Genomic DNA, 24132 nt, shown 5'->3' with positions numbered 1-24132 from the left:
TAACACTTCATACATATACTCATTCTTACACTCTAACACGGACAGGAAGGCAGGCAGGCAAGCAAGGACACGCGCATGCGCGCACGCACGCAATCACGCACACGCACACGCGCACGCACATACACACACACACACACACACACACACACACACACACACACACGCGCGCGCGTGCGCGCCCGCGCGCCCGCACACGTACACGTACACACACACACTCACACTCACACACAAACACACACACACACACACACACACACACGCACACGCACACGCACACGCACACGCACACGCACACGCACACGCACACGCACACGCACACGCACACACACACACACACACACACACACACACACACACACACACACACACACACACACACACACACACACACACACACACACACACACCTCCCTCTCTCCCTCACTCACTCACTCACTCACCTTGAACTTTCCATCGGAGGACTTCCTGTCGAGGAGGTAGGTGACCCTGCCGTAGTCATCGGAGTCGGGGTCGATTGCGGTCACGACGGCGACCTGAGTTCCCGGAGGAGCGTCTTCGCGGATGGTCAGGTTCGAGGGCGGGTTCACGAACACGGGGTTGTTGTCGTTTTCGTCGATCACCTGGACGAGGAAGTGCCAAATTAATGTTGATTAATGTTTTAGGTTGTTATTATTGTCACTTATTAGAAAGGATGGGGAGGAGGGTTGTGTTGATATGAAACGGCCTGATCCTAGATAGAAGCAATGCTAAAGAAAACTAAAATAAAGCTCTGTAAATCATCCAACATTCTTCACAAGTCCATGGGTCTTCAACTTACCTGGACAAGGACATCAACAAAACTGGACCGAGGAGGGACACCCGAGTCGGTCGCTTCCACAGAGAAGTTGAGCCACGAAGACACCTCTCGGTCAACTCGGTCAGCCACGACGATCTCGCCGGTCTCGTGATCCAGGCTGATGAGAGACAGGGTTGCTGGAGAGCCCTTGGAGAGAAGAAAAACAATAAGTTTGGCTAGTCTGTTCATATACATTTCTAAAACAAAATCTAGTAAAAACAAGAACAAAATTAAGTAAAACAGCATATCATTATTTTCTGCTACAAGACTTTTGCATAGGTTTTATTTTTCTTCAATCTTTAATCGCATCAAACATTATACGGAAGCCAACTATAAAACCAGCTTACATGCAGTGAGTAGGTGATGGTGCGGTTCTTGTCCACGTCATCGGCCACGACATTGACGATCGTGGTCCCCATCTTGGCGTTCTCGGCCACGCTCCTCCTGTAGAACGACTTCCGAAATTTGGGGTCGTTGTCATTGATGTCCTGGACCTGTATGGTAAGCGTCGCCGTTGCGGTCTGCTTCTGCGTGGCTGCCGCCTGGTCCTCGCAAATCAGGGCCAGTCGGATGACGTCGATCTTCTCTCGGTCGAGCTGGCTGGCCGTCCGGATCACTCCCTCCACCTCGCTTATCTCGAAGGCGTCGGCGAAGTTGTACTCTGTGGGCTGCAAGATCAAAGCCAGATTTAGTACGCACTTGCATTCTTTCAATCGGAAGCCTCTTTCAACCCACGCATTTTGCAATCATAAGGATATCCAGTAAGTTAAAGTTTGTTAACCATTTTCAACAAGCATTGCAGAAAACTGAGTGATGAAGAAATAGTTTTATATACTTTGGGAGGAATATTGTATCGCCTCTATGAAGTAAACACCCACTAAGTCATTATTAGGTCCAATATTTAATGGCAATTCGTAAATCACGAGAGTAACATCTCACATTTTTATTCAGTGTAACCATTGTAAATAAACGGTCCCGAAGGTGACATTTAAATTATTTCACGTTTTCTTAACTTGACCGATATTTGCACCTTCCCCAAAAAAGAAAAAGACTTTCCCTTTACCTTCACAATGACGCCTTCCTCGTTCCTGGCTTCCGAGTTGAGGGCATCGATGGAGTAGCGCAGTTTAGGCCGCGCGTCGAGGTCCACTGCCTCGACCCGGTGCACGTAGAAGCCTGACTCTTCGTTTTCAAACACCCTGGCGAGGTGGAGTTGGGCAATTTTAGAAAAAAAAAAACTTGAACTCGCAGACACTCCAGAATAAATCTAAATAAGTAAATGACAGACAACATCAAATGGACCATCGTTCCTCTTAGTCACTCTGCTTCGGTAAATGAAGCAAATCAATTCTAATAACAAAGAGCTACACATGCTCTCTTGCTTATAAGCTATTCTCACCTGACAGTTCCTGGATCCACAAAGACTGGGGGCTTGTTATTGACATCCAGAATAGTAATATTGACCACAGTCCTCGCCTGGAGTTGCGCGTTGCCGATGCCGCCGTCCAGGGCGATCACTTCCAGGACGTAGGTGGTGGCCCTAGGCTCGGTCCGGTCGGGGTCGAGCAGCGCGCCCTGGGCCACCGAGATCACGCCCGTGTCCGCCTCCATCACGAACTTGTCCTGCGCTCCATGCTGGATCCTGAACACGACCTTCTTGTTCACCGAAGAGCCGTCGTTGTCCCACGCGAACACCTGTGCGGAGGAACACACGATGAGGCGGGGAGGGAAACAACCGTGCTTGCGAGAGAGAGAGAGAGAGAGAGAGAGATAGAGAGAGAGAGAGAGAAAGAGAGAGAGAGAGAGAGAGAGAGAGAGAGAGAGAGAGAGAGAGAGAGAGAATGTGTATGTGTATATATGTGTGTGTGTGTGTGTGTGTGTGTGTGTGTGTGTGTGTGTGTGTGTGTGTGTGTGTGTGTGTGTGTGTGTGTGTGTGTGTGTGTGTGTGTGTGTGTGTGTGTGTGTGTCTGTGCGTGCATGCGAGGAAAAAAAATATATGAATTATGCATTACATGAATATTTCCTTACCCACTTTCATCCGCTCACCCAAGGAAAAGTTCCACAAAATCTAAGTTCCTCAGAATCCAAAATCCTAAACCCACTTTCAGTCTCGATGAGTATCCTCTTTCCTTCTTGGACCATAGACCTTAGCGCGCGATTCAGACGTAATACGAATAAAAAGCATATGGAAGTCCAACGTTTCGGTATCCTCTTTCTTAAACAAAAATAAGCAAATGTGACTAAACATTTTTAAGCTGATAAAATCTTGTATGTTTGCAGAACGGAAACAAGTTCTGTTAGCGTGAAATTCTCAAGCTTCCTTTAAAAAAAAATGTTCGTGAGCCAAACGAACCTGCGTAGCGTCGCCTCCGTTGCTGAAGCTTCATGTTAATTTTTCTGTCATATAATGTTTTGACATTGGAGGGTAAAGCATTCACAATACCTTATTCTTGGTTAATATTGCATTTTCTCGTTATAATGTTGGTTTGTTAATGATTTCACATAGGTGAGTGCATACATATATTCCTGCATTTGTCTATATACAACATACACACTAAATTGCTTGTATCAAAGCAGCGTCCTTGGCATATCAAGGCTGGGATGAGTGTCACGGGCACTCGCACACCGGTTAGCCCGATACATGAAGCGGCGTGCGCGGCATGGACTCCTTCAGGTCGTGCAGAACGGACGGAGACAGCTGGCTCTCCTCCAGGACCACCTCCGTGTACCAGCTGCTGAGCTTCTTGGTGAGGTCCCTGACCCACGTCGCCGAGGAATCTGTTATGTTCCGGAGCCTCAGCCAGAGCTTCTTGCCCTTGAAGTTGAGCGGCTGGAAGCTCGCGGAGGGAATGGAGGTCGGCAGGTCCAGCCGCAGGTACAGGTACTTCAGGTACCGCCTCTGGCTCGCTATGCTGTGCGTGAGGGCGGCCAGGGCTTCCATGGAGGACACTCTCACGTTCAGCTCCTCCAGGTGGTGGCAGTGCCGGAGTGCCATGGCGCCCTCGGTGCCCAGGTGTCCCCAGCACTCCTGCAGTGTCCCTGGGGGCTGGAGCGGCACCACCAGCGCATCGCTCGTCGTCTCATCCCCCCATGTGTAGAACTGAGCCTCCTGCCTCAGGTGGACGAACGTGGTGGGGCAAGTCCCGAGGGCGTGGATGATGCGGCGAACGCCCTCCCCTCGCTCCCCGTCGGAGGCGTCGGGGGTCACCACCACCAGCTTGGGCTTGTAGGCCCCGCGCCGCAGCAGCTCGGCGACCACGCGGTTCGTTTCGGGGGCGTGTCGAGCGGCAATCCAGGTGGCCTGGGACGCCAGGGTCAGGGACACGGCTTCGCACAGGTTGCTGGTGAAGTTGCATTCCTGCAGAAAAGTCAGCCAAGCTCCCATGTTTTCCTTATCGCGTAGGGACTTCTCGTACGTGCTGACGACATCCTTGGCATCATCAAGTGTGTGCTTGCTGTACAGGAAGGATCCTGCTACATGAAGGAGCACATCACGCAGCATTCTGGGTTCGTGCTTGCACAAAGCCGACAACTTGGGGCGCCGAATGACCGAGTTTCGCCTGCTTTTGACCAGAAGGGATTCCGCGAGGAAGAAGCCGTAGAGGATCTCTGCGAGCGACGGATGGGCGAGGAGGCCCTGCATACCCCCGCCGGCACCGCTCCTCACCACGATCAGCGGGCTGAAGTGCCACAACACCCGAGGGTCCTTGAACAAGCAATGATCGGCCTCGAGCAAGACCTGGTGACCGTGTTGCCAGCTGCCGCCAGCCACGAGTTCCTTTGTCGCCCGGTAGAGCTGCTCCAGATGGCCTCCCACCGCCAGCCGCGCCGCCTCTCTACTTCCCCCGCAGTCCCCCTTGATCGCTTCGGCGAGGCGGTGCTGGCACACGCTCAGCAGGCGCGAGAACAGGCTCGACACGGACGTGGAGAAGAGCACGTGGTTCGGGTTGACGCACCACAGGTACAGCAGGTAAGCCAGAGGGAGAGGGTAAAGAACTGTGGGGTTTATCGACATAGATGACATTAAATTACTGAACTGTTCTACCCTTTCAGACGCAGAGTTTTTGTGACTTTCACAGAGAGAAAAGAAATGGGATGCGTATTCCCTAATAGCCTGTGGTGTCATCGGGCACATCTCGGCCAACACACACTTCACCCCGACATCTTTCACGACCTGCACAAACTCTCCCTCGTTGCCAGAGCGAGTGGTCAACAGCAGGCAATTTCTACCCAAATTCTCCATGATTTCTTTCAGCACAGAGACGGCATCTCGTGCAGTTCCTTCGACATCCAACAGGAACAGCACAGTCATGTTCTTCATCTCTTCATGAATACTGGAGTTTGGGTAATCCTTGACAGTATGGCATAGGACGTGTTCGCGAAGGTACTGATTCCACGAACCCGAAGAAGCGATGTCGCTCATCGCCGCGTAAATGACGAGGTCGCACTCCCGCAACCTCGCACCGACTCCAGCCGAATTCGTCCTCCACTGGTGCAGGATGTAGTGGCAGAGAGAAGTCTTGCCGCTTCCCTTCGCCCCGGAAATCACTATCACTGCCGGTGCGTCGACGTCTTCCTTCAGTAAATCCAACACATCGTGGGTGTCCTTATGTCCTTTGATTTTGACGCTGGAGTACACAGTATTCACCTCCTGCTTGGTGAACTGCCTCGCAGCAAGCCAGTCCTGCACACTGAACATCTTGACTCGCGATGCGAACAGAACAGCCTCCCGCCTCACCTCCGTCAGGAGCTTATTATTTTCTTCACTTCTGTGCAAGTGCACCTCCGCCATGGCATTGGCGACTTCCTCATCCCCTGAACTTCCTTTGCGTATCGCCTCGGCCGTGGCGGCCATCCGCGCAGTCAACGCAGCACTGCCTCTCTTCATGGAATTGCAATCTTTTTTTAGCTTCTTCAGCGCGCTTTTCAGCTTGGCAGTTTCAGCGCGTCGCATGTTAAGCAAATCTTCCTTGGTAATGCATTCCTGCTCGGCGGAAACATTGGAATCCAGCCTCTGGCACATCTGTTTCTTCGTCAGGAGAACAGACTGTCGTGTGGACCTCAGCACCTTCTGAAGTTTATCGTCTACATCGCCGGCTTGGCTGTGTCTCCTCTCAATGACGGCAACTTCCTTCATGACACTCGTCAGCAAACTGACACTGCTGCCCTCTACGCCGCTGTCGTGAACATCAGCCTCATAACCGCCCATATCTTTGTCATCAGCAAGTGACGTCGACTCGGAGTCTCCGTGGAAGCCCGTTACATACTTTGAACTGCGCGCTGCTCTGCCGAGTTCCGCCTTCGACGGAGCTTCTATCGAGACTCCGCTTCCGCTGCGCTTGGCACTTCCCTCGTGCGCCTCGCGGCTGTGGGAACGCAACCAAAGGTACTTGATGTTCTTTTTCACTTCCCTGTCCTTGCGCTGGGCGTGTTGCAGCTCCCGTTGGGCTTCGTCCAGGTCTTCTCGAGTCTTTGCGACGAGATTCACATACTCTTTGTACTCTTTCTTGGCCTGCTCGAGGCGCCGTTTGGATCCGTGCAGCTTTTTCGCCATGTCGCCGATATGCCCTTCGATTACTCGCGTGCAGCTCTCGACGACGATCCAGACGATCTCATGAGTCAGGTCGAGGAGGTCCTGCACTCGCACTTCGAGGTGCTGCTCATCAAAGTCGATGTCGAGGTAACATACCGTCCGCGAGAGGCGTCTGAACCGCTGGATGAGGCGCTGCAGGCGGACGGGCATATGAGGGAACACCTCCGTCAGCATGATCACCAGGATATCTTCGGACAGAAGGCTCGGATCTGGCTCCGCGGTCAACATGCTGCACGGACTCAAACTTGGCACCTGACCTGGATTCCTGACGCATAGTGGGGCATCATAGAGGGTATTCCCTTCCGCTGAGATGGGGTCTGGCTTCCTGATGCCCTTTTGTGAATCTTGTGGAGCAGAGCTGGACCTCTGAACGTGGGCCGACGCAGGCAGGTATTCTTGGAAGTGTTTTGGTGTTAAATGAGACTCATGGGCATGCCCTTGCTTGGGAAAAGGGCCCTGAGTATTCCCTCCTGCACACAGAGGCTCTTGCTCTGGCGTGGGATGAGCTTCATGACTGTTTTCCGGAGTGGAGGCAAGCTTATGGCTGTGCTTCGGTATGGTAGGAGATACAGGAGAATACCCAACTCCGGACGGGAGTTCTTGAGTAAACTCTCGCGCTGGCGGAGCTTTGGGGGCGTGCCCTGGCGTAGACAGAGACGTTAGACTGCGCCTTTTCGCGGCGTAAGATGATGCCTGGTCGCCACCTCCGGGATGCCGTTTCGGCCGCGTCGCCGAAGTCTCATGCATGATAGGCTGGGTTTCCTGAGGTCGTGACCTGCTGAACATCGTACTCCTCCGAGGCCTAGCGGCAGGATGCGACGGCACCTGCGATGCCGTGAAGGATCGGTTCCTATGAAAAGGATATCTGCTCGGTTTCATCAAATGAGCCTCCACGCAGGCCACCGTCGAAGAGACGGGAGAGGCAAAGCCTGCTTCGGCGCCCCCGACAGGATCATGGGGGTAGAGCGACTCGGGAAACACCGATGAGGAGGTGGAGAAAGGAGAAGGGGGGGAGAGGGAGGAGGTCGGACTACTGAGGGAGGAGCGAGCCACGGAGTCGCAGCCCCCCCACACGTTCACCAGATTCAGGACATTCTCTTTGCGGCAGCCCAGCGCCTCCACACAAAACTCCATCAAGGTGCCATATTGCCTCCTGCGGCTCCAGGCGTGATACAAGTACCAAAACGATTCCTCTAGACATATCCTCTTGCAGCTGTTCACACACTGCAGGTACCGGGCGAAGTTTCTTTCTACCTCCGGGGACACAAACTGTTCCATCGTTATTGGCTGTTTTGTCGCCTATCGCACATCCGCACTAGCACTCGTCCGCAAGTAAGTAACTCATCACAACGAAGGGAAACAACGCGTTCGTCCCCCGCGTCCGCTCCGCGCCTCGACGCCGCCGCACTCACTCGCTCGGCGCTGGCGACTTCCACCAGCGACAGCGACAGCGTCACATCCGTTAGAAAAAGACGCACATACAGACACACACTTTATAACATCCGCTGAGCATACACAGTTATACAATCACACACAAACACACAAAGGCACATGCACACAAACACACACACACACTAATACACATACACGCACGCACACACACACACACACATACACATACGCATAGACACAAAGGTAGAGGGAATGAGAGACAGGGTGAGAGCTAAAGTGAAAAGATGGAAGAAGGGAGGGAGGAGGGAGAGAGAGACAAGAGGGGGGTGAGAGACAAGAGGGGGGGATGAGAGACAAGAGGGGGAGGTGAGAGACAAGGGGGGGTGAGAGACAAGAGGGTGGGTGAGAGACAAGAGGGGGGGGTGAGAGACAAGAGGGGGGGTGAGAAAGAGAGAGAGAATGGGGAGTTGAGAGAGAGAGAATGGGGAGGTGAGACAGAGAGGGGGGAGGACAAAGGGAGAAAGAGAGAAAGAGGAGGGAGAGGGACGGAGAAAGGAAGGAAAGGATGGAAGAAGGAAGGAGAGAGGGAGAGGAAAGGAAAGCAGGGGCGCAACTAGGAATTTTAGAGGGCAGGGGTCCAGGCCACAAAAAGGGCACAATATGAATTTTATTTATAGGGGATATAGCCTGAATTATGTTGTTCAGATTTAAAAACGGAAGAAATGTTACCAGAATTTTCATGATAATAATTATTTGCACTGAACCAAACAAAAATACAATAAATAGTCTCATCGCCATTCCAAGATCAAGAGAAAGAAAGTGCCCTAGAAAAAGGGCACTTTCACCTTTTTGAGAAAAAGGACAGGGGTTCGGACCCCCAGGACCCCCCCGTAGTTGCGCGCCTGGAAAGGAGAGGAGAGGAGAGGAGAGGAGAGGAGAGAGAGGAGAGGAGAGGAGAGGAGAGGAGAGGAGAGGAGAGGAGAGGAGAGGAGAGGAGAGGAGAGGAGAGGAGAGGAGAGGAGAGGAGAGGAGAGGAGAGGAGAGGAGAGAAGAGAAGAGAAGAGAAGAGAAGAGAAGAGAAGAGAAGAGAAGAGAAGAGAAGAGAAGAGAAGAGAAGAGAAGAGAAGAGAAGAGAAGAGAAGAGAAGAGAAGAGAGAGAGAGGGAGGGTGGGGGAGAGGGTGTTCATAATCCTAGCGAATATAAGTGTGATAACCACATCCGTTAATTAAATCAAAGAGAAACAGGAAAATGCACACCTCTCTTCCGTGAAGTCCGTTGGAAACTTCCTAAGGGAATGAGGAAAGTCCCTGGGGAGGACTCCCTCAGGTCCTCCAGCTCGCTCACCTCACTCCTCCGCCTCCGCCTCGCAGACGTGGACGCGGGTCGGGCGGAGGGCGTCCTTGAGGCTCTGCAGGACGGGCGGGGAGAGGCGCGTGTGCGACAAATAGACGTCTTGAAAGGGCCCGCCCACTCCTTGTACGACCCGCACCGCCCACTCCCACGAGCTGTCGCTGACGTCGGAGAGATGAAGGTAGGCCTCCAGGGACGGCGGGCAAGCCAGGCTGCGGAGGCGGTCGGGCGCTTCCGTCTGCGGGAGCTCCAGATACAGATGCAACTGGCGGAGGCTGACACAGTCGGCGAGACTCCTACTAAAGGCGTTCAGGGCGGGGAGGGATGAAAGGCAAAGGTGCAGAGAGCGCAGGCGACGCATGGACGCCAGGGCAGCGGCGCCTTTCTCACCCAGGCGCCCCCAGAATTCCTCCAAGTTGCCAGGATCTTGCAGCGCATGTACAAGGGCGTCGCTCGGCTCTAGACTGCGGACGCCGTGGAAGTCCCTGGGCGGCGACACGCACACGCCGATCTCCGGGTGCGCTATGAGAGTCGTCATCACATCGCGGTCGACGCGAGCGGTTACGACGGCTTGCCGGGGGCGACAGACGCCGTGGTTAACCAGGGTGCAAAGGGCGTGAGTCTGCCTCCCGCCCGCGGTTGCCCTCCACGTATCGATAGGCTCGATTACATGCGACACGGCCTTCTTCAACGTGCCCTGCCACGCTCCCTCGTGTAAGAGACTCGCCCACGCCATGTAGTAATTCTGGCTCACTCCGCCATCCAGGTAGAGCCTGACCAGGTGCTTAGCATCGGTGCCGCGCAACCCAAGCTGCCTCAAAAGTAAAAGCACGTATCTGATGACAGTCACGTACTTGCCCCCTGTATTTTCAACTAATCGTACGGGGAAAATGTGAGGTAATTTCGAAGGAGAAAGACAACGGGGAACATGTTTTCCCTTCGGCAATTTATCAACAATACTGCGAGCATATACGAACTCGGCTAGAGCGCCGTGGAGAAAGACGTGATCGTGTTTCCGGAAGGAGTGGCTGCTGCGCGACGCCGCGACGCACGCCAGGAGGGGGGACAGGGCCCGAAAACACTCCGTGGTGTGGTTTAGTCGTGCCTCCGAAGTCAGCGCTTCCGACGCTTTGTGATATACCGCTTCTTTGACCTTCCTCACTTTCCTTTCCACGTCCCTTTTGATGCTCGATGCCGTCGCCTCCTGCACCTCGAGACGCAGCCTCGAGTCAGACCACGAATTTACTGCTCGGAGGAGACGCGACACGGAGGTCACCTTCACAAGTCTGCTTCGGTCTTCTTTCCAGAGAAACATCATGAATGCTATCGGCAGCGGAAACATCAGTTCCTCGTCTCTTTTCTCCGACATTAAAGTTTCAATAAAGTCTCTCACTTGTATATTTATCTTAGATCTGTTGTATGGAACTCTTTCTGCCAGAGAAAGAGCTTTATTATTTTGTCTCGCAACAATACGGTTCCCTCCTTGCTCGCCGTAAGCGATGCAAGAAAGTTCCTTGACAGTTCTGCAACTTAAGAAATCCGCACACAGGTTCTCCAAGAGCAGTCCGCCCAACGGGTGCAGATATGCCACCTTGACGTCCGCCCCTTCAAGGAACTGGCGCAAGATCACCGCCACCTCCGGTCGAGCCATAATTATCATTTTGTTTTCCCCTAAATCCTCTGACAGCTCCCGCGTCGCTTCGCCCACGTCCTTCGTCACGAACTCTAAATCCAACACGAAAAGGACTTTGAGCTGACGAAGCGATTCGTAGACGTGGCCGTCCTGCGCGCCGCAGAGCCCCTGGGGAAACAAGGACTTGCGTATGTGTCGCAGGAAGGAGTGGTCAGACGCGTGTTCTGCCGCCAGGGGCACCACGAGGTCGACCTCGTCCAGCCTCGTGAAGGCCGAGCCGCCGTCTCGCCACCGACGGAAGATGTACTGCGCGACGCACGTTTTGCCCGATCCCACGGGGCCCGACAGGAGCACCAGTGGCCACTTACCGTTCAGCAGCTCTTCCACGCTCAGTATGCTTCGATCTTCGAACTCCACGAGTGAATATACCTTTTCCACATTAAGTTTACACAGAGTCTGAAACAATAACCACTCATGGACGCTGTAAGGTTTTTTGACTGATATCTCGTAAAAACCCAAGATTTCCGACTTGCCAATGACCCTGAGCCGCCCCACGCAGTCGCTCTCCTTCTGACGAAGCTCTCTGATGTAGAAGTCAAGGTCGATGTCGCTCACGCCCTCGCCCCCCACCTCGATGAGGGCCTTCGCTATGTCAACAAGCTTATCTAAGAGGAAGAGTGACTCGTAAGCTCCTCCCAAGCTCTCCACACTCGCACTCACTTTGGCCATTTGCTCGGAGGTGGATGCCAACAGGCGGTTCAGCTGCTTGAGCTCTGGCAACACGCGAGGCACGTGTTGTAGCTCGGGTGCCACGGCCAGCCCCTCCACGTCTGGCACTTGACCGCTGCGTATGGCGAGGAGGAGGTGCATCGTCGTCATCATCTGAATGGCTCTCTCCAACGGGATCAGTGACAACAAGACCTTATAATCACCCAATGTTTTAAACACATTTTCCAAGGAGAGTTTTAGCTTCCACTTGTGTCGACTGAGGGTCTTCAGCTCCCGCTCGATGGAGGCCTGACAGAATCGTAGGACCTTATCCCTGATGTCCTGCTGCCTTCGGAAGAACCGACACAAATGTTCCCGGAGCTGGCGCTTGGAGGCGAGGCGAGGCGGGTCGTAGGAGGCCTCGCCCAGTAGGCGCTGCTGGTCCTTCACCTTGGCCACCACATCCGACCCCAGCATTGTCCAAACCTTAGTCAGGAGTTTCAAGTTCAGCTCTGGGTCGTAGGACCTCTCGAGGGGGTCACCCGTCAGGGCAACCCTCTCCTCGAAGGTGAACGTGTCCTTATACTCCGAAAGTGTCCATTTGAGTTCCCTCCTGCAGTAGTCCTCGACAGACAGGGACCCGCGAGTGGCCTTGCATGTGAGGAAGAGCATCGCAACCGACGACTCAAAGAGAGCTCCTGTGGAGAAGCTCACGCCCTTCCAGTACCGCGCCCGCAACTCCTCCTCCAAAGTCCACTCGACCCTCTCTATACTTCTCCTTGGCCTCGCTGCGCCCTCCCTAGGTTCGAAAATGCGTTGCCTGCAAGTCATAGTGGATGTGTCGGTGCGGAACTCGGGCGCGCTTCCGAGACACTGAAGCCTCCCAACAGTCGCCGTCTCACAGCAGTGCCAACACAGCACCGAGGCGCTTCCCAACGAACGCCCACTTCGATATCCAATCACTGTTCGTGGGCCGCCGACCGGTCCCCTAGCTGACTCGTGTTGCAATCTTGCGAGAGATAACATTTATCAGTAAAAAAGTTGCAGCATATATGAAGTGCGTACACACCACCGATTGCAAAGACACCCACGCACTGCAAGGCCCCACGCTTCGCACATATTGAAAAAAGGTAAACGTCGTTGACAGATTTTCGCTTCATGTCAGGGAAGGCAATGATGACAAGACGCCTTGTTTCCCGCAAACCGAGAGGACTACCTGTGTTGCTTGACTCTGAATCAGCAATGGATCCGCGGCATTTAATCCCAAGGCTTCACCGTTATCCGATAAGACGTGTGTGTGTGTGTGTGTGTGTGTGTGTGTGTGTGTGTGTGTGTGTGTGTGTGTGTGTGTGTGTGTGTGTGTGTGTGTGTGTGTGTGTGTGTGTGTGTGTATGTGTGTGTGTATGTGTGTGTGTGTGTGTGTGTGTGTGTGTGTGTGTGTGTGTGTGTGTGTGTGTGTGTGTGTGTGTGCGAATGTGAGAGAGACCGAGAGAAAGACCGAGAGAGAGAGAGACCGAGAGAGAGAAAGACCGAGAGAGAGAGAGACCGAGAGAGAGAGAGAGAGAGAGAGAGAGAGAGAGAGAGAGAGAGAGAGAGAGAGAGAGAGAGAGAGAGAGAGAGAGAGAGAGACAGCGAGAGAGAGAGAGACAGACAGAGAGAGAGAGACAGACAGAGAGACAGAGACAGACAGAGAGACAGAGACAGACAGAGAGATACATAGATAGATAGATAGATAGAGAGAGAGAGAGAGAGAGAGAGAGAGAGAGAGAGAGAGAGAGAGAGAGAGAGAGAGAGAGAGAGAGAGAGAGAGAGAGAGAGAGAGAGAGAGAGAGAGAGACAGACAGACAGACAGACGAGGGGAGCGAGCGTGGCAACTTCCGGGAACTTGGCATTATCTTATCGTCCGATAGCTCCCTCCCCGCCTGGCGGGCCGCCCTCCCCGCGCCGAAACTTCGCCGCCATTATCAGCCTCGTCTACCATTGGCTGCCGTTCGGTTTCGAATCTCCCGCCTTTCCTTCATTTCTTTCTATCTTTTATTTCCCTTGTTCCAGTTTCTTTCTCCGCATCTCTTTCACAGCATTTCCTCCAATTCCGATTTCACCAGTTACGCCACACACATACTCCTTCACGCCCAACGGAATATCATACAACTGCATTTTCAGAAACATCAGATTCAAAAAGAAAACGGAGAAAGAAAATAAAAGTCAATCACAGGAGTGCAACACCTGATGCGCTCTCAGTGTGCAAAGGAGGCCGAGGGCGTGCACACCTGCACGGCGCCCGCGTTGACTCATGTCGCCTCACGCATGTCTTATCCCCAGCACCAGGAAGCGCTGGCAAGGCGGGCTCTCCCATTTCCGATTAATTATCGGTAAAGCTTTTTTATCTGAACCAAATTTGAATAAAGAAAACAAAGCAAAACTGATTCTGTTACTTTTGTTTTCATAAACAAACGCACGCATGCGCGCACACAAAACGCAGCCGGAGACAAGGGCGGGCCTTACCTGCGTGACGGAGGTTCCCGGGGGCGTGTCCTCGGGGATGGCCTTCCTGTAGAGGGCGCGGTCGAACTGCGGGGCGTGGTCGTTCTGGTCGACCACGTACACCACCACGAGGACCTCACTGCTCAGGGGGCGCTCGCCCAGGTCATACGCCTGCACAAAAACGTTACGAATCCAGATATAATGTAATAGATGAATAAACATTCCACCAGATACCTACAAGAGTTACATAATTTTTGTCGTCGATACTTTGCTCAATAAAGAACATCCAAAATCACAGCGATGATACGTAAATATCAAGTGATAGTGCTATTTAATAACAATAATGATAGCGTTATTACTACTAAGACTAATAATAATAATAATAATAATAATAATAATAAGCACAATAATAGCATTGATAGTAACAGTGACAAAAACAATAACTGCAATGCCAAGAAGTGTTCGCAGTGGTTGCATGATCAAATCGAAAAGGAAATGGCCAAAGCAGCCCCTGGGCCGCGGCCTCACCCGAACGGTCAGATTGAAGAAGCGGATGTCGCCGTCCTGGTCGATGGCCTCGAAGTCGAGCGGCGCCGCGGGCGCGAGGGCGCCCGTCGTGGCGTCGATGCTGAAGTTGCCTTTCGGGTCGCCGCTCAGGATGCTGTAGCGCACCTCGTGGTTCATCGTGCCTGGCGGGGAAGCGCAGCCTTAGTTTGAGCTTGGGATGAGGGCGAAAGAGAAAGAAACCAAAGGAAAGGAAATAAAAATGAAGCTGTAAGACAGAAGAAAGGTAAGAAAAGAAAAGCAGAAAATAATCTTAGAGACAAAGCTGAGAGAGAGGAAAAAGATGTTTTCCCTTACCATTGAGGTCGTCATCGCGGGCGGTGACGAAGAAGGGCTCGGGGAAGGCGTGGGCGTTCTCGAAGAGCCTGGCCTCGTAGCGCGACTGCATGAACACGGGCGGGTGGTCGTTCACGTCCTCCACCACCACCTTCACCACCACCGTGTTCCTAAGAGGAGACGTGGGGTTCAGGGATTTTTCGATTCCTAAGAATATTACTACTTTATCATTATCACCATTATCATTTCGTTTATCTCAGTCCGCATGTTTCCCGGTCGCCCCGCATTTCGCAAGGAGTCGTGCAGTGTCGTGGCTCACCTGTTGCCCTTGCCGAGGTCGTCGCGCGCCTCCACCGTCAGGTAGTGCTCCGAGAGGCTCTCTCTGTCCAGCGCGCCGGACTCCTTCAGGGTGATGGCGCCCGTCATCGAGTTCAGCTCCAGCCTGGCGAGAGGATGAGAAACGAGGGTGGGGGTGAGTGAGTGAGTGAGTGAGTGAGTGAGTGAGTGAGTGAGTGAGTGAGTGAGTGGGTGAGTGAGGAGTGAGTGAGTGAGTGAGTGAGTGAGTGAGTGGGTGAGTGAGGAGTGAGTGTGAGTGTTAGGAAGAGTGAGTGAGTGAGTGCGCATATCAAAAAAAAAGGAATGGATGAATGAATGCACAAACGCTAATTTCAATGAACATAAACATACAAAAAGAACAAAAAAAAAAAACAAAGACTTCCTTTTAAATTAAAGTTCAAAAGATCCTGGCCTGGAGATAACTCCCTTGACCCTCACGCTCATTATTCCACCGGATCCTTAGAAAAGAAGAAAGAAAGAAAGAAAGAAAAGCATCCGAGACCGGCGCTGCGAACGCCAGCCCGCGCCCTCACTCACTTGCTGGCCAGCGCCCCCCGGAGGTCGGTGTATCTGATGCCCTGCGTGCCGTAGTCGCCGCTGTCGTCGTCGGTCGCCTGCACCCACGCCACCGTCGCGCCCACGCCCGCGTCTTCGGGTATTAGGACCTGGGCGGGGAGGGGGGAGGGGGAGGGGATTAGCACAGTGCCAAGTATGTCCTCAAGCAGGGACAGGAATAATAATTATGGAGCATTTCCTTCTTTCGTTCTTATCTTGTTTTCACTCTTTATCGCTCGTTCTCGCTCCGTCACTTGCTCACGTATAGACACAAGCAAATACATAAACACTTACAGACATACACATACACACACACAAACACAAACAATTTCACACAAACACACACTAAAAAAAGACTAAACAAATTAACACAAGAAAACCACCCACATCCGGGCCCTACCTCGTACTGATCCTCGGAGAATACGGGGAAGTTGTCGTTGGTGTCCCGGATGTAGACGGTGACGAAGGCGGACGACGACTTGGGGTCCTCGGCCACCGTCTCCCGCGCCACCACCGTGAAGTTCACCACTGGACGATAAGAGGAAATGGCTTAATTAATATGCGAGGCTGGGGAATGGATGGATAGGACGGGTGATTGAGAATTGATGGTGGTGACGATTCATGATGACTGTGATGGCAGACGATTAGTGACGATGGCGCATAAAACTTATATACGTCTCTTAAATCCAACCATGCTAGACATACAAGTGTCAAATACCACATACTATATAACCATAATCAAACCATACTTCCCCATAAAACACAACTCAAACAATAAGCATCACACAAATGCATAAAAAGTCCCAGCCCTGACCTTTGACCTTCTCGTAGTCGAGCAGCACCGGGTTCTTGACGCGAATGAGGAAGGAGGCGAAGTTGACTCCCTCGGGCGGTGTGATGTCGAACATGCCGCCGTCGCCGCCCAGGAACATCCTGAAGGTGCCGTTGTTGCCCTGCAGGGAGGCCGCGGAGGGGAGACGAAGGTAAAAAAGAGAGGATTAATACAATGGTCGCAGGGCGGAGGAGAGAGGGGAAAGGAAGAGGATGGAGGAGAGGAAGAAAGGGAAAAGGGGAGTGATAAAGAGGGAAAGGGGAGCGTGAGAAATGAGTCCATATTCGTCAATGTTCGAGAGAGAAAAGAAAAAGGACTTTTTTTTTCTAGAACTGCTGCATTTTTTTCGCATTCACCTAGGAGCTAATGAAGAACAGGCTAAGAGGGTAATTAACAATGCAAAAGGACAAAATGGAACACGGTACACAGGAAGAGAACACAAGTCTTTGTGAAAGCATGAGTGAAAGATGAAGTTAACCGAACAAATTGATAAATGATTAAGTAGCCAAGTGAGAGGATAATATTCTTGAATAAATAGCCAAGAAGTGAATACATGAGTGAGCAGCCAGGTGAGTGGGTGAAATGAGTCGATGAATGAATGGTGAGCGAGTCCATGAGTGGAGGCGTCGTTCAGTGGTTGGTGCGCCTGTGACGTCGGGGAAATTGAGTGAACGTGACGACGGACGTGACTTCACTACAACTACTGATGTCTGACGACAAAGGGTTCTTCGTGGGTGCATCATAACACATCTGGGTTCTGTTGATTGTTGGCCCGTCACTCACTCGCGCATTTCCCTTGTCTTCATCCACACACATGGGCATACATTTAGTATCATATAGATAAACACCATCCGAACATCCGGATACACGTACAATTATACGCGCGTGCGCACGCGCGCACACACACACACACACATACACACACACACACACACACACACACACACACACACACACACACACACACACACACACACACACACACACACACACACACACACACACACACACACTGATATACAGTACACACAAGTCTTTAAAACCCGCAGTATTCCCCAAGTCTCGCCCCATCGCTGAATGGAATTTCCTGTCCGAGGCGGGATTCCACGTTGGGTGCTTTAGCGATTATAGGCATTTGGTAGGTTAAAGAACAGTCTTGCTGTCGTTAACTTCTGTATTTTTGCATTTTCATTGTCATTATTGTTACTGCTGTTTTATGTCGATGTTGTTATGGCTGCTGTTGTTACAGATGATGTTTTTGTTGTTACTGATGTTACTGCTGAGCATCAGTGTGAAATGAAATGTTTATTGGGACAATAAGAGATGGGATGACTGGCGAAGGAATGGGGAAAAGGGAAGGATCAGCTGAACACACGAAGGGGGGTTGGTGAGTAAGGAGGGAAGGGAGGGGATTGGAGTTGGAACTGGGATAGGGTTAGGGAAAGGGATAGAGAAAGGGAGAAGAATGGGGAGAGGGAGAGAGAGAACTGAGATAGATAGATCATATGATAAAGGGAGAATAAAGATAATGAGGATAAAGAGAAAGAGGGAGAAAGAAAAATATAACAAGAGAGAGGGAGAGTGAGAGTGTAAAAGAAAGAGATAATGAGAGAAAGAGCAGACAAAAACAAAGGGAGAGCAAGAGCATGTCTTTGACGTGTAGGCGCTTGCCTCTCCACTTGAGAAATTGGACGTTATCTCAAGAAATTTTTATTGCATCCGTCAGTCTCGGAGATGCTTATAAACATCCATAATCTTATCAAACTATTAATGAACTACAACAGATAATGGCTTTTTGTTCGGCCCATAACTACCACAACACGAGTAAAAAAAAAAAAGTCGTTCTACTACCAACTCCTAGAGAAAATGTATAAAAAATCTAAAAAAGTACATCAAGAGGTAAAAAAGTTAAAAAAAAAGAAGGGAATTTAAAGATGGGTTAATGCGAACATCTTTTCTCGTCATCTGAAGTAAGTCGAGGCTAGAGGACTAAAGAAAATGTATAGAAAAAAAAAGTCAGCTTTTAATACAATGTTAGAGAGAAGACAAAAATCATTACGGTATTGTTTAAAAAAGTATATATATAATATAAACACATCAACAATCATTGGGATATACAGTGCACATTAAGCCTTGCCAACTGCGCCAGGCTGCCAGCAGAAAGCGTCGTATAAAAAGGAAAGAAAATGTATTTTAAATGTTGGTGTTTATTCCAAAGAAATTTCACATTCCGGTCGCACCAGACCCTCGGTGTGCCAGTCGTCTGGCATAAAAGTGGATTTACCGTTTTCTGATATAGAAAATCTACGCATATAGAAAAATGAATCTACAGATCAACTCCTTGGCGTCTGGCACACTGGAGGGCTGGCGTCGACAGCGAGCGCCATCTACGAGCGGGGCCGTCCACAGCCAGTGTCGGGGAGGGAGGGAGGACGCACATCGGGCGAGGGGCGGTCCAGCCATCTCAAGAAGCTATTTTTTCCATTTAGAAGATATTGTTATTTTCCATTTTCCCTGAGGCTTGCATGACTAACAGCTACTCTGGGATTACCGAAAACTGTTGAAAGGAGGGCAGGGGAGGAGGCGGATGACTTTGCCTGCTAGCTCGGGTGCAGACAGATTCAAAGACAGATGACGTCACGCACGGGTCTGACTCACGCCTCTGCACCCGAGAAATTTTTGCTACATGATTGGAGAAAATACTGATACCCATTATTTGCAAGAAGAGAAAGGGAAACGCTTTGGGTTGAATGGACTTATTGACTTGAAGAAGCAACTCAGATTTGGTTACGAAATTGCCTCATTTCTTCAGTCAATAAGCTGGTTCAGCGTATCGCGTTTGTCTTCTTTGCACTCACGCTGCGTATTGTTGTTTACAAAGTGCAACACATCATTAGTTAAAAGGCACATGGAGACTGCATTTCTTTCGCAAAAATGTGACCTAATCATCCAAATCTTTCCTTTCACTGGATATGTAAAACTGTTAAATATTATATCTCCATTTTAACTAGATCCTCACGGCTCCCAAGATAGACCCCAAGATAGATAAATCATGCTTGCTTTGACAGGGAAGGCGTACAGGGAAGTGATACAAACAGCTTCCAGATGCGGTACGTAGAGAGAAACAGCAAAACGTCAAAACGAAATTGACACCCAATTCGTTGTAGAAGATTTCTAGAAAGTGAAATTTATAGTCCTACAAATCCCAAGTTGTGTGAAATCTGCCCCAACTCCCTTTCCAGTACACGAGGGGAAGAAATTATTACGAAAACAGGGTCAGCTTAATTTGCCTATTTCATGTTCACATTTATAAGTTCTTATAAGTTTATAAGAAATTGTAATTATCATTCACTGAGCAGTAAAATCATCATCAGGATTTAAGGCCAATAAGCAAACATGACTTAAAACAGAATCTTGTAAGTATTTAATACCTGAGAAGAGGACATAGCCCATTACAGTCTCCATGTCGTTTGTTTACGTTTATTTTTAAGAAGCTGCGACTTTTAAAAGGTTTAAAAAATAGTTACGATTCAATTTCGTTTTTAATCAACAACAGTGAGAAAAAGGAAAACACTCGTTTAATTCTCCAATCATAAAACAAGGACAATCCCAGTTCTAACTTCCCCAATACAAATATAAAGATACAAATAGAGTGAAAAAAAGAATACATGAGTCAGCCCTCCTCCCTGGACCGACCCCCGCGCCGTGCACACCCAATGACATACGCACACTGTACACAGACACAAGGCTCGGTGTAACCATTCCTGCTTACCTGGTCATAATCCCACACAAAAATATGTCCCTTGAAAGATCGAAGCGTCATTAGGATTGTGAGCTACATATATATATATACACGACGAGAGAAAAAAAATGGAAAAGGAAAAGACAAGCTCCTCACTTTACTTGATTGGAAACCCCTCATGCATGTAAGGAAACTCGTTAGCACAACATGCTGGTTTCGATGGCAAGGCACATTCTCAAATTAAATCATGTAATATTTCACACGGCACTTGTGAGATTCTACCTATTATGATCAGTGACATTATCGTACTCTGGCATGTGACTCGGTGGACGCCTCAACTTCCTTTGCAAAATGATAATGATAATTACAAAAAAAAGAGAAAAAAAAAGAAACAAAATACATTGTGACAAATTTAAAAACTGATACTTTCACACGAGAAATACACCCATGGCGAGTGAAAAATTCATTCATAGCATAACTGATTGAATGACTAACGTGATAAGAAATGGAAATGAAAAAAAAACAAGATTAGATATATTCTCATTCTGAACACGCTGATAAAACCCGAAAAAACTTATCAGTTAATTCGCATAATAACAGAAGTCAGGTTCTCCTAATAAAACTTAATCATTCACAATCAAATTCTGAGAAAAAATACCATTGCCTTGACGTGGTTTAAAGTGTCTGCGAGTACACTACCTCCCCGGAGAACAAAAGAAGTAACACCAGCGACAATAATGGTAAAAACATAAACAAAAAATATTAATAAACAATACCAAAACGAGAAAAAATGACAAAAAAGGAAAATCAAGAAAACCCAAAAAAGAAAGAAAGAAAAGAAAAAGAAGTCAGGAGAGTTGAGGCCCCCTTTCCGAGGGCACCGAAGACAGGGTCGTCGACGTGAGCCGGGGGGCGTCCTCACCTGGTCGTGGTCGTACACCTCGGGAATGGCGTCCCCTATCAGATTGACCGGGCTGTTAAACTGGGCGCCCTCTGCAATCTCGGCGACGTAGTGGGCGGCCTTGAAAGTGGGCGTCTCGTCGTTCACGTCCTCGAGGAGCACCGTCACCTCTGTGGTCATGGTGGGCGGAGGGTCCACCACGGCGCTGTCCTCCTGCGCCTGAAGGAGGGAAGGGGTGGGGGGTCAGAGCTTTATTTACATACTGATCCTTTTATTGCCTATTTTATTAACTTATGTCTTGTTTTTGTGCACTGTTTAATTGTTCATTTACTCATATTCTGAGCAACTTACACGTTTCTCTACATTTATTTATTATTTTATTGGTTTATCTACATCCTGGTTCATCTACTTACTTTTGTAGATAGTGATTCATGGATTTGTGTAAATTCTATCAATTACTATGAACTTTTTGTATTGTCACTTGCATATACGGTACACTTTACACATTTACTCGTTCATGTTCACTACACCAATGCATCATCTATCTTTCGCCAATTTCCCTGCCTTCAAAACCAGAAATAAACAATCAGAAATCCTTTCCACGACGCCGCCATCCCCTACGTCAGCTGTCCTCGTCTCACCTGGATCTTGATGATGAAGGCGCCGTTGTTGGAGAGGGGGCTCTCGCGGTCCAGCGGCCTCTTGACGTAGAGCACGCCCGAGTCCCGGTCCAGCTCGAACAGGCCCTTGTCGCCGTCCAGGATGGAGTAGGTGATGCGGTTGTTGATGCCGCGGTCGCCGTCCACAGCGCGCACTGCCGGGGAGAGGTAGGGGAGGAACTGAATAATAATCACAATGAGGGAGATTATTCTGTACAATGAAGCACTGGAAAAATGTAAAAGGAATATGAATGTAACGTTTCGAACAGGTATGGAGTTCCTTATCAGACGTAGTAAAAGCCGAAGCGATTCGTTTTATACGTTAGTGTGTTTGTGGTCAGATGCTTGTATGATTTTATTAATTATACGGATTAACAAATGTTAAAAAATAGTGTTCTAGAGAAAGGGCAAAGACTGCTAATCATAAAAACTGTTATCATTAATTTAAGACCACTTATGAACGCAATCACAATTAAGTGAAACATTTTCACCGGACGCTGCTATCTCTGGACCCCTCGCCTGCCCTTCTCTCCCGTTACTCGCGAGCGATATCCTGCTGCGGATTAGGTAACCATCTCCTCCGAACTGCCCGACTCTAAGCACGCAAGGAACCCCATCAACACCCACACTTCCCCTACTCAGAGCAGGCGATCTCCTCCCCTTCAACAACCGCCGATTCCTCCACGCATACAGAAGAGGCCCTACCCTAGGAAACTCACCTTCGAGAACCCCGGAGTTGACTGGGATGTCCTCGGGGATGCGGGTGACGGGCGGCGCCTGGATGAACTGCGGCGGCTGGTCCTCGACGTCCTGCACTCGCACCACGATGGCCGCCGTGCCCGTGTTCACGCGACCGCTGATGGCCCGGTCCACCGCCAGCACCTGGTAGGCGAGAGGGCGAGTCAGGAGAGAGCTAACTAGGCTGACGCTTCTAGCGGAAGGGCCATTTTAGGAGGCTTTTAGTTATCTACTTTTAGTTACGTCTTATTGCTCTGGGATATTGAGAATACATCTAAACGGATATTTACAACTATGGATAGTTATTCAAGCTTAACAGTTCCTCATATATTGAAATGTAATGACTGATTTCGTAAAGGTTTATCAGCAAATTTATTCAAATATAGTTTACCAGAAAGGATATGCCCACCTGTTTACACCAGTCTCACATAACATTCAAACATTCTATTTCCGCGAAAGCAATATTTAGAGCCACACAACATAACAAATGTCAGGAAGCTATATTCTTTACACACAACACCAACGTCGGAAGTAGATGCGTGAGTCACGGCATCCGCAAAACAGGTCAGATACTAAAAAAGACACGACAAAAGAAAACCACAAAACTTGAATTTCCGGGAAACAGGAAAAGAGTCCGAGTGTTCTTTCCAAGAAGGGTGAAGAACGGAAGGATGTTGGGGGTGATAGAGAGAGGGGGATAACAGCTGGGCGAGTGGGAGGAAGAGGGATGTGGGCGGGGTTAAATACGGGCGCAATGAGAAAGGAAGGGAGGGATGTTAAAAATGCAAACAGTGAGAAAAAGAAAATTAATATGTAATCCAGAACCAAAACGGAAGAAATCCTCTCCTAAATAAAGAAAGAGAAAGTAGAACACAACGGATGGGCTGCCGAAGGTGAACAACGCGGGTATTCCCTGAGTGCGCCTCACCCTCAGCTGATAGAGCGACTTCCTCTCGTAGTCGAGGTCCCCGACGAGCCTGAGGACGCCCTTGCCGTCCACCGTGTTGACTGTGAACTTCTCCGCGTCGCTCTCGGAGTCCGCGTCCAGCCGGTAGATCACCTGCGGGAGAGGAGTGGGTTACCCTTTGCAACGTGATATCATTCATTCATTGAGGAGGTTCCTACGAATTAGCATAACAGGAACAATAGAAAAACTGCATAATGCATATGCAACTCTAACGCATAATTGTATTACCATTACTGCTACGGCTACTAATGCTGCTGTTGCTGCTACTAATGCTGCTGCTCTTATCAATACCAATACTACCACTACCACTAATAACAACAACAACCATAATAACCAGACACACCTGTCCGAAGGGCCCCTCGTCCTGGTCCGTCGCCAGCAGCGTCGCCAGCACCTTCGGCGGCGCGTTCTCGTCCACCGCCAGCGACGACTCGTACGGCCGGAACACGGGCTCGTTGTCGTTGATGTCCTCGACGAGCACGAGCATGGACTGCGTGATGAACTGGCCGTCGCCGAGCTTGTCGTCCGTCAGCGTGAGGACGACGGTGTACTCGTCCTTGATCTGC

The 24132-nt window shown here is 50.1% G+C and overlaps 1 protein-coding gene across 3 annotated transcripts in view; it reads right to left on the bottom strand.

Moving 5' to 3' along the window:
- The window catches only part of Cad88C (cadherin 88C), a gene marked incomplete at its 3' end in the record, with an annotated part of 290730 nt that overhangs the window by 7403 nt on the left and 259195 nt on the right, over nucleotides 1-24132 (bottom strand). For all 3 annotated transcript variants that reach the window (XM_070135250.1, XM_070135251.1, XM_070135252.1), the window contains 17 exon segments: nucleotides 441-620; nucleotides 818-982; nucleotides 1183-1503; nucleotides 1899-2034; nucleotides 2235-2530; nucleotides 14018-14167; nucleotides 14525-14685; nucleotides 14858-15006; nucleotides 15156-15278; nucleotides 15710-15837; nucleotides 16128-16255; nucleotides 16542-16680; nucleotides 21224-21421; nucleotides 21844-22016; nucleotides 22581-22743; nucleotides 23528-23659; nucleotides 23910-24128. In XM_070135250.1, the coding sequence (XP_069991351.1) occupies nucleotides 441-620; nucleotides 818-982; nucleotides 1183-1503; nucleotides 1899-2034; nucleotides 2235-2530; nucleotides 14018-14167; nucleotides 14525-14685; nucleotides 14858-15006; nucleotides 15156-15278; nucleotides 15710-15837; nucleotides 16128-16255; nucleotides 16542-16680; nucleotides 21224-21421; nucleotides 21844-22016; nucleotides 22581-22743; nucleotides 23528-23659; nucleotides 23910-24128 (2961 nt within the window).

Source organism: Penaeus vannamei, chromosome 20 (assembly GCF_042767895.1).
Source record: "Penaeus vannamei isolate JL-2024 chromosome 20, ASM4276789v1, whole genome shotgun sequence".
Lineage (NCBI taxonomy): Eukaryota > Metazoa > Arthropoda > Malacostraca > Decapoda > Penaeidae > Penaeus > Penaeus vannamei.
Note: the sequence above shows the minus strand (reverse complement) of the source record. Positions and strands in the feature narration are given on the sequence as shown.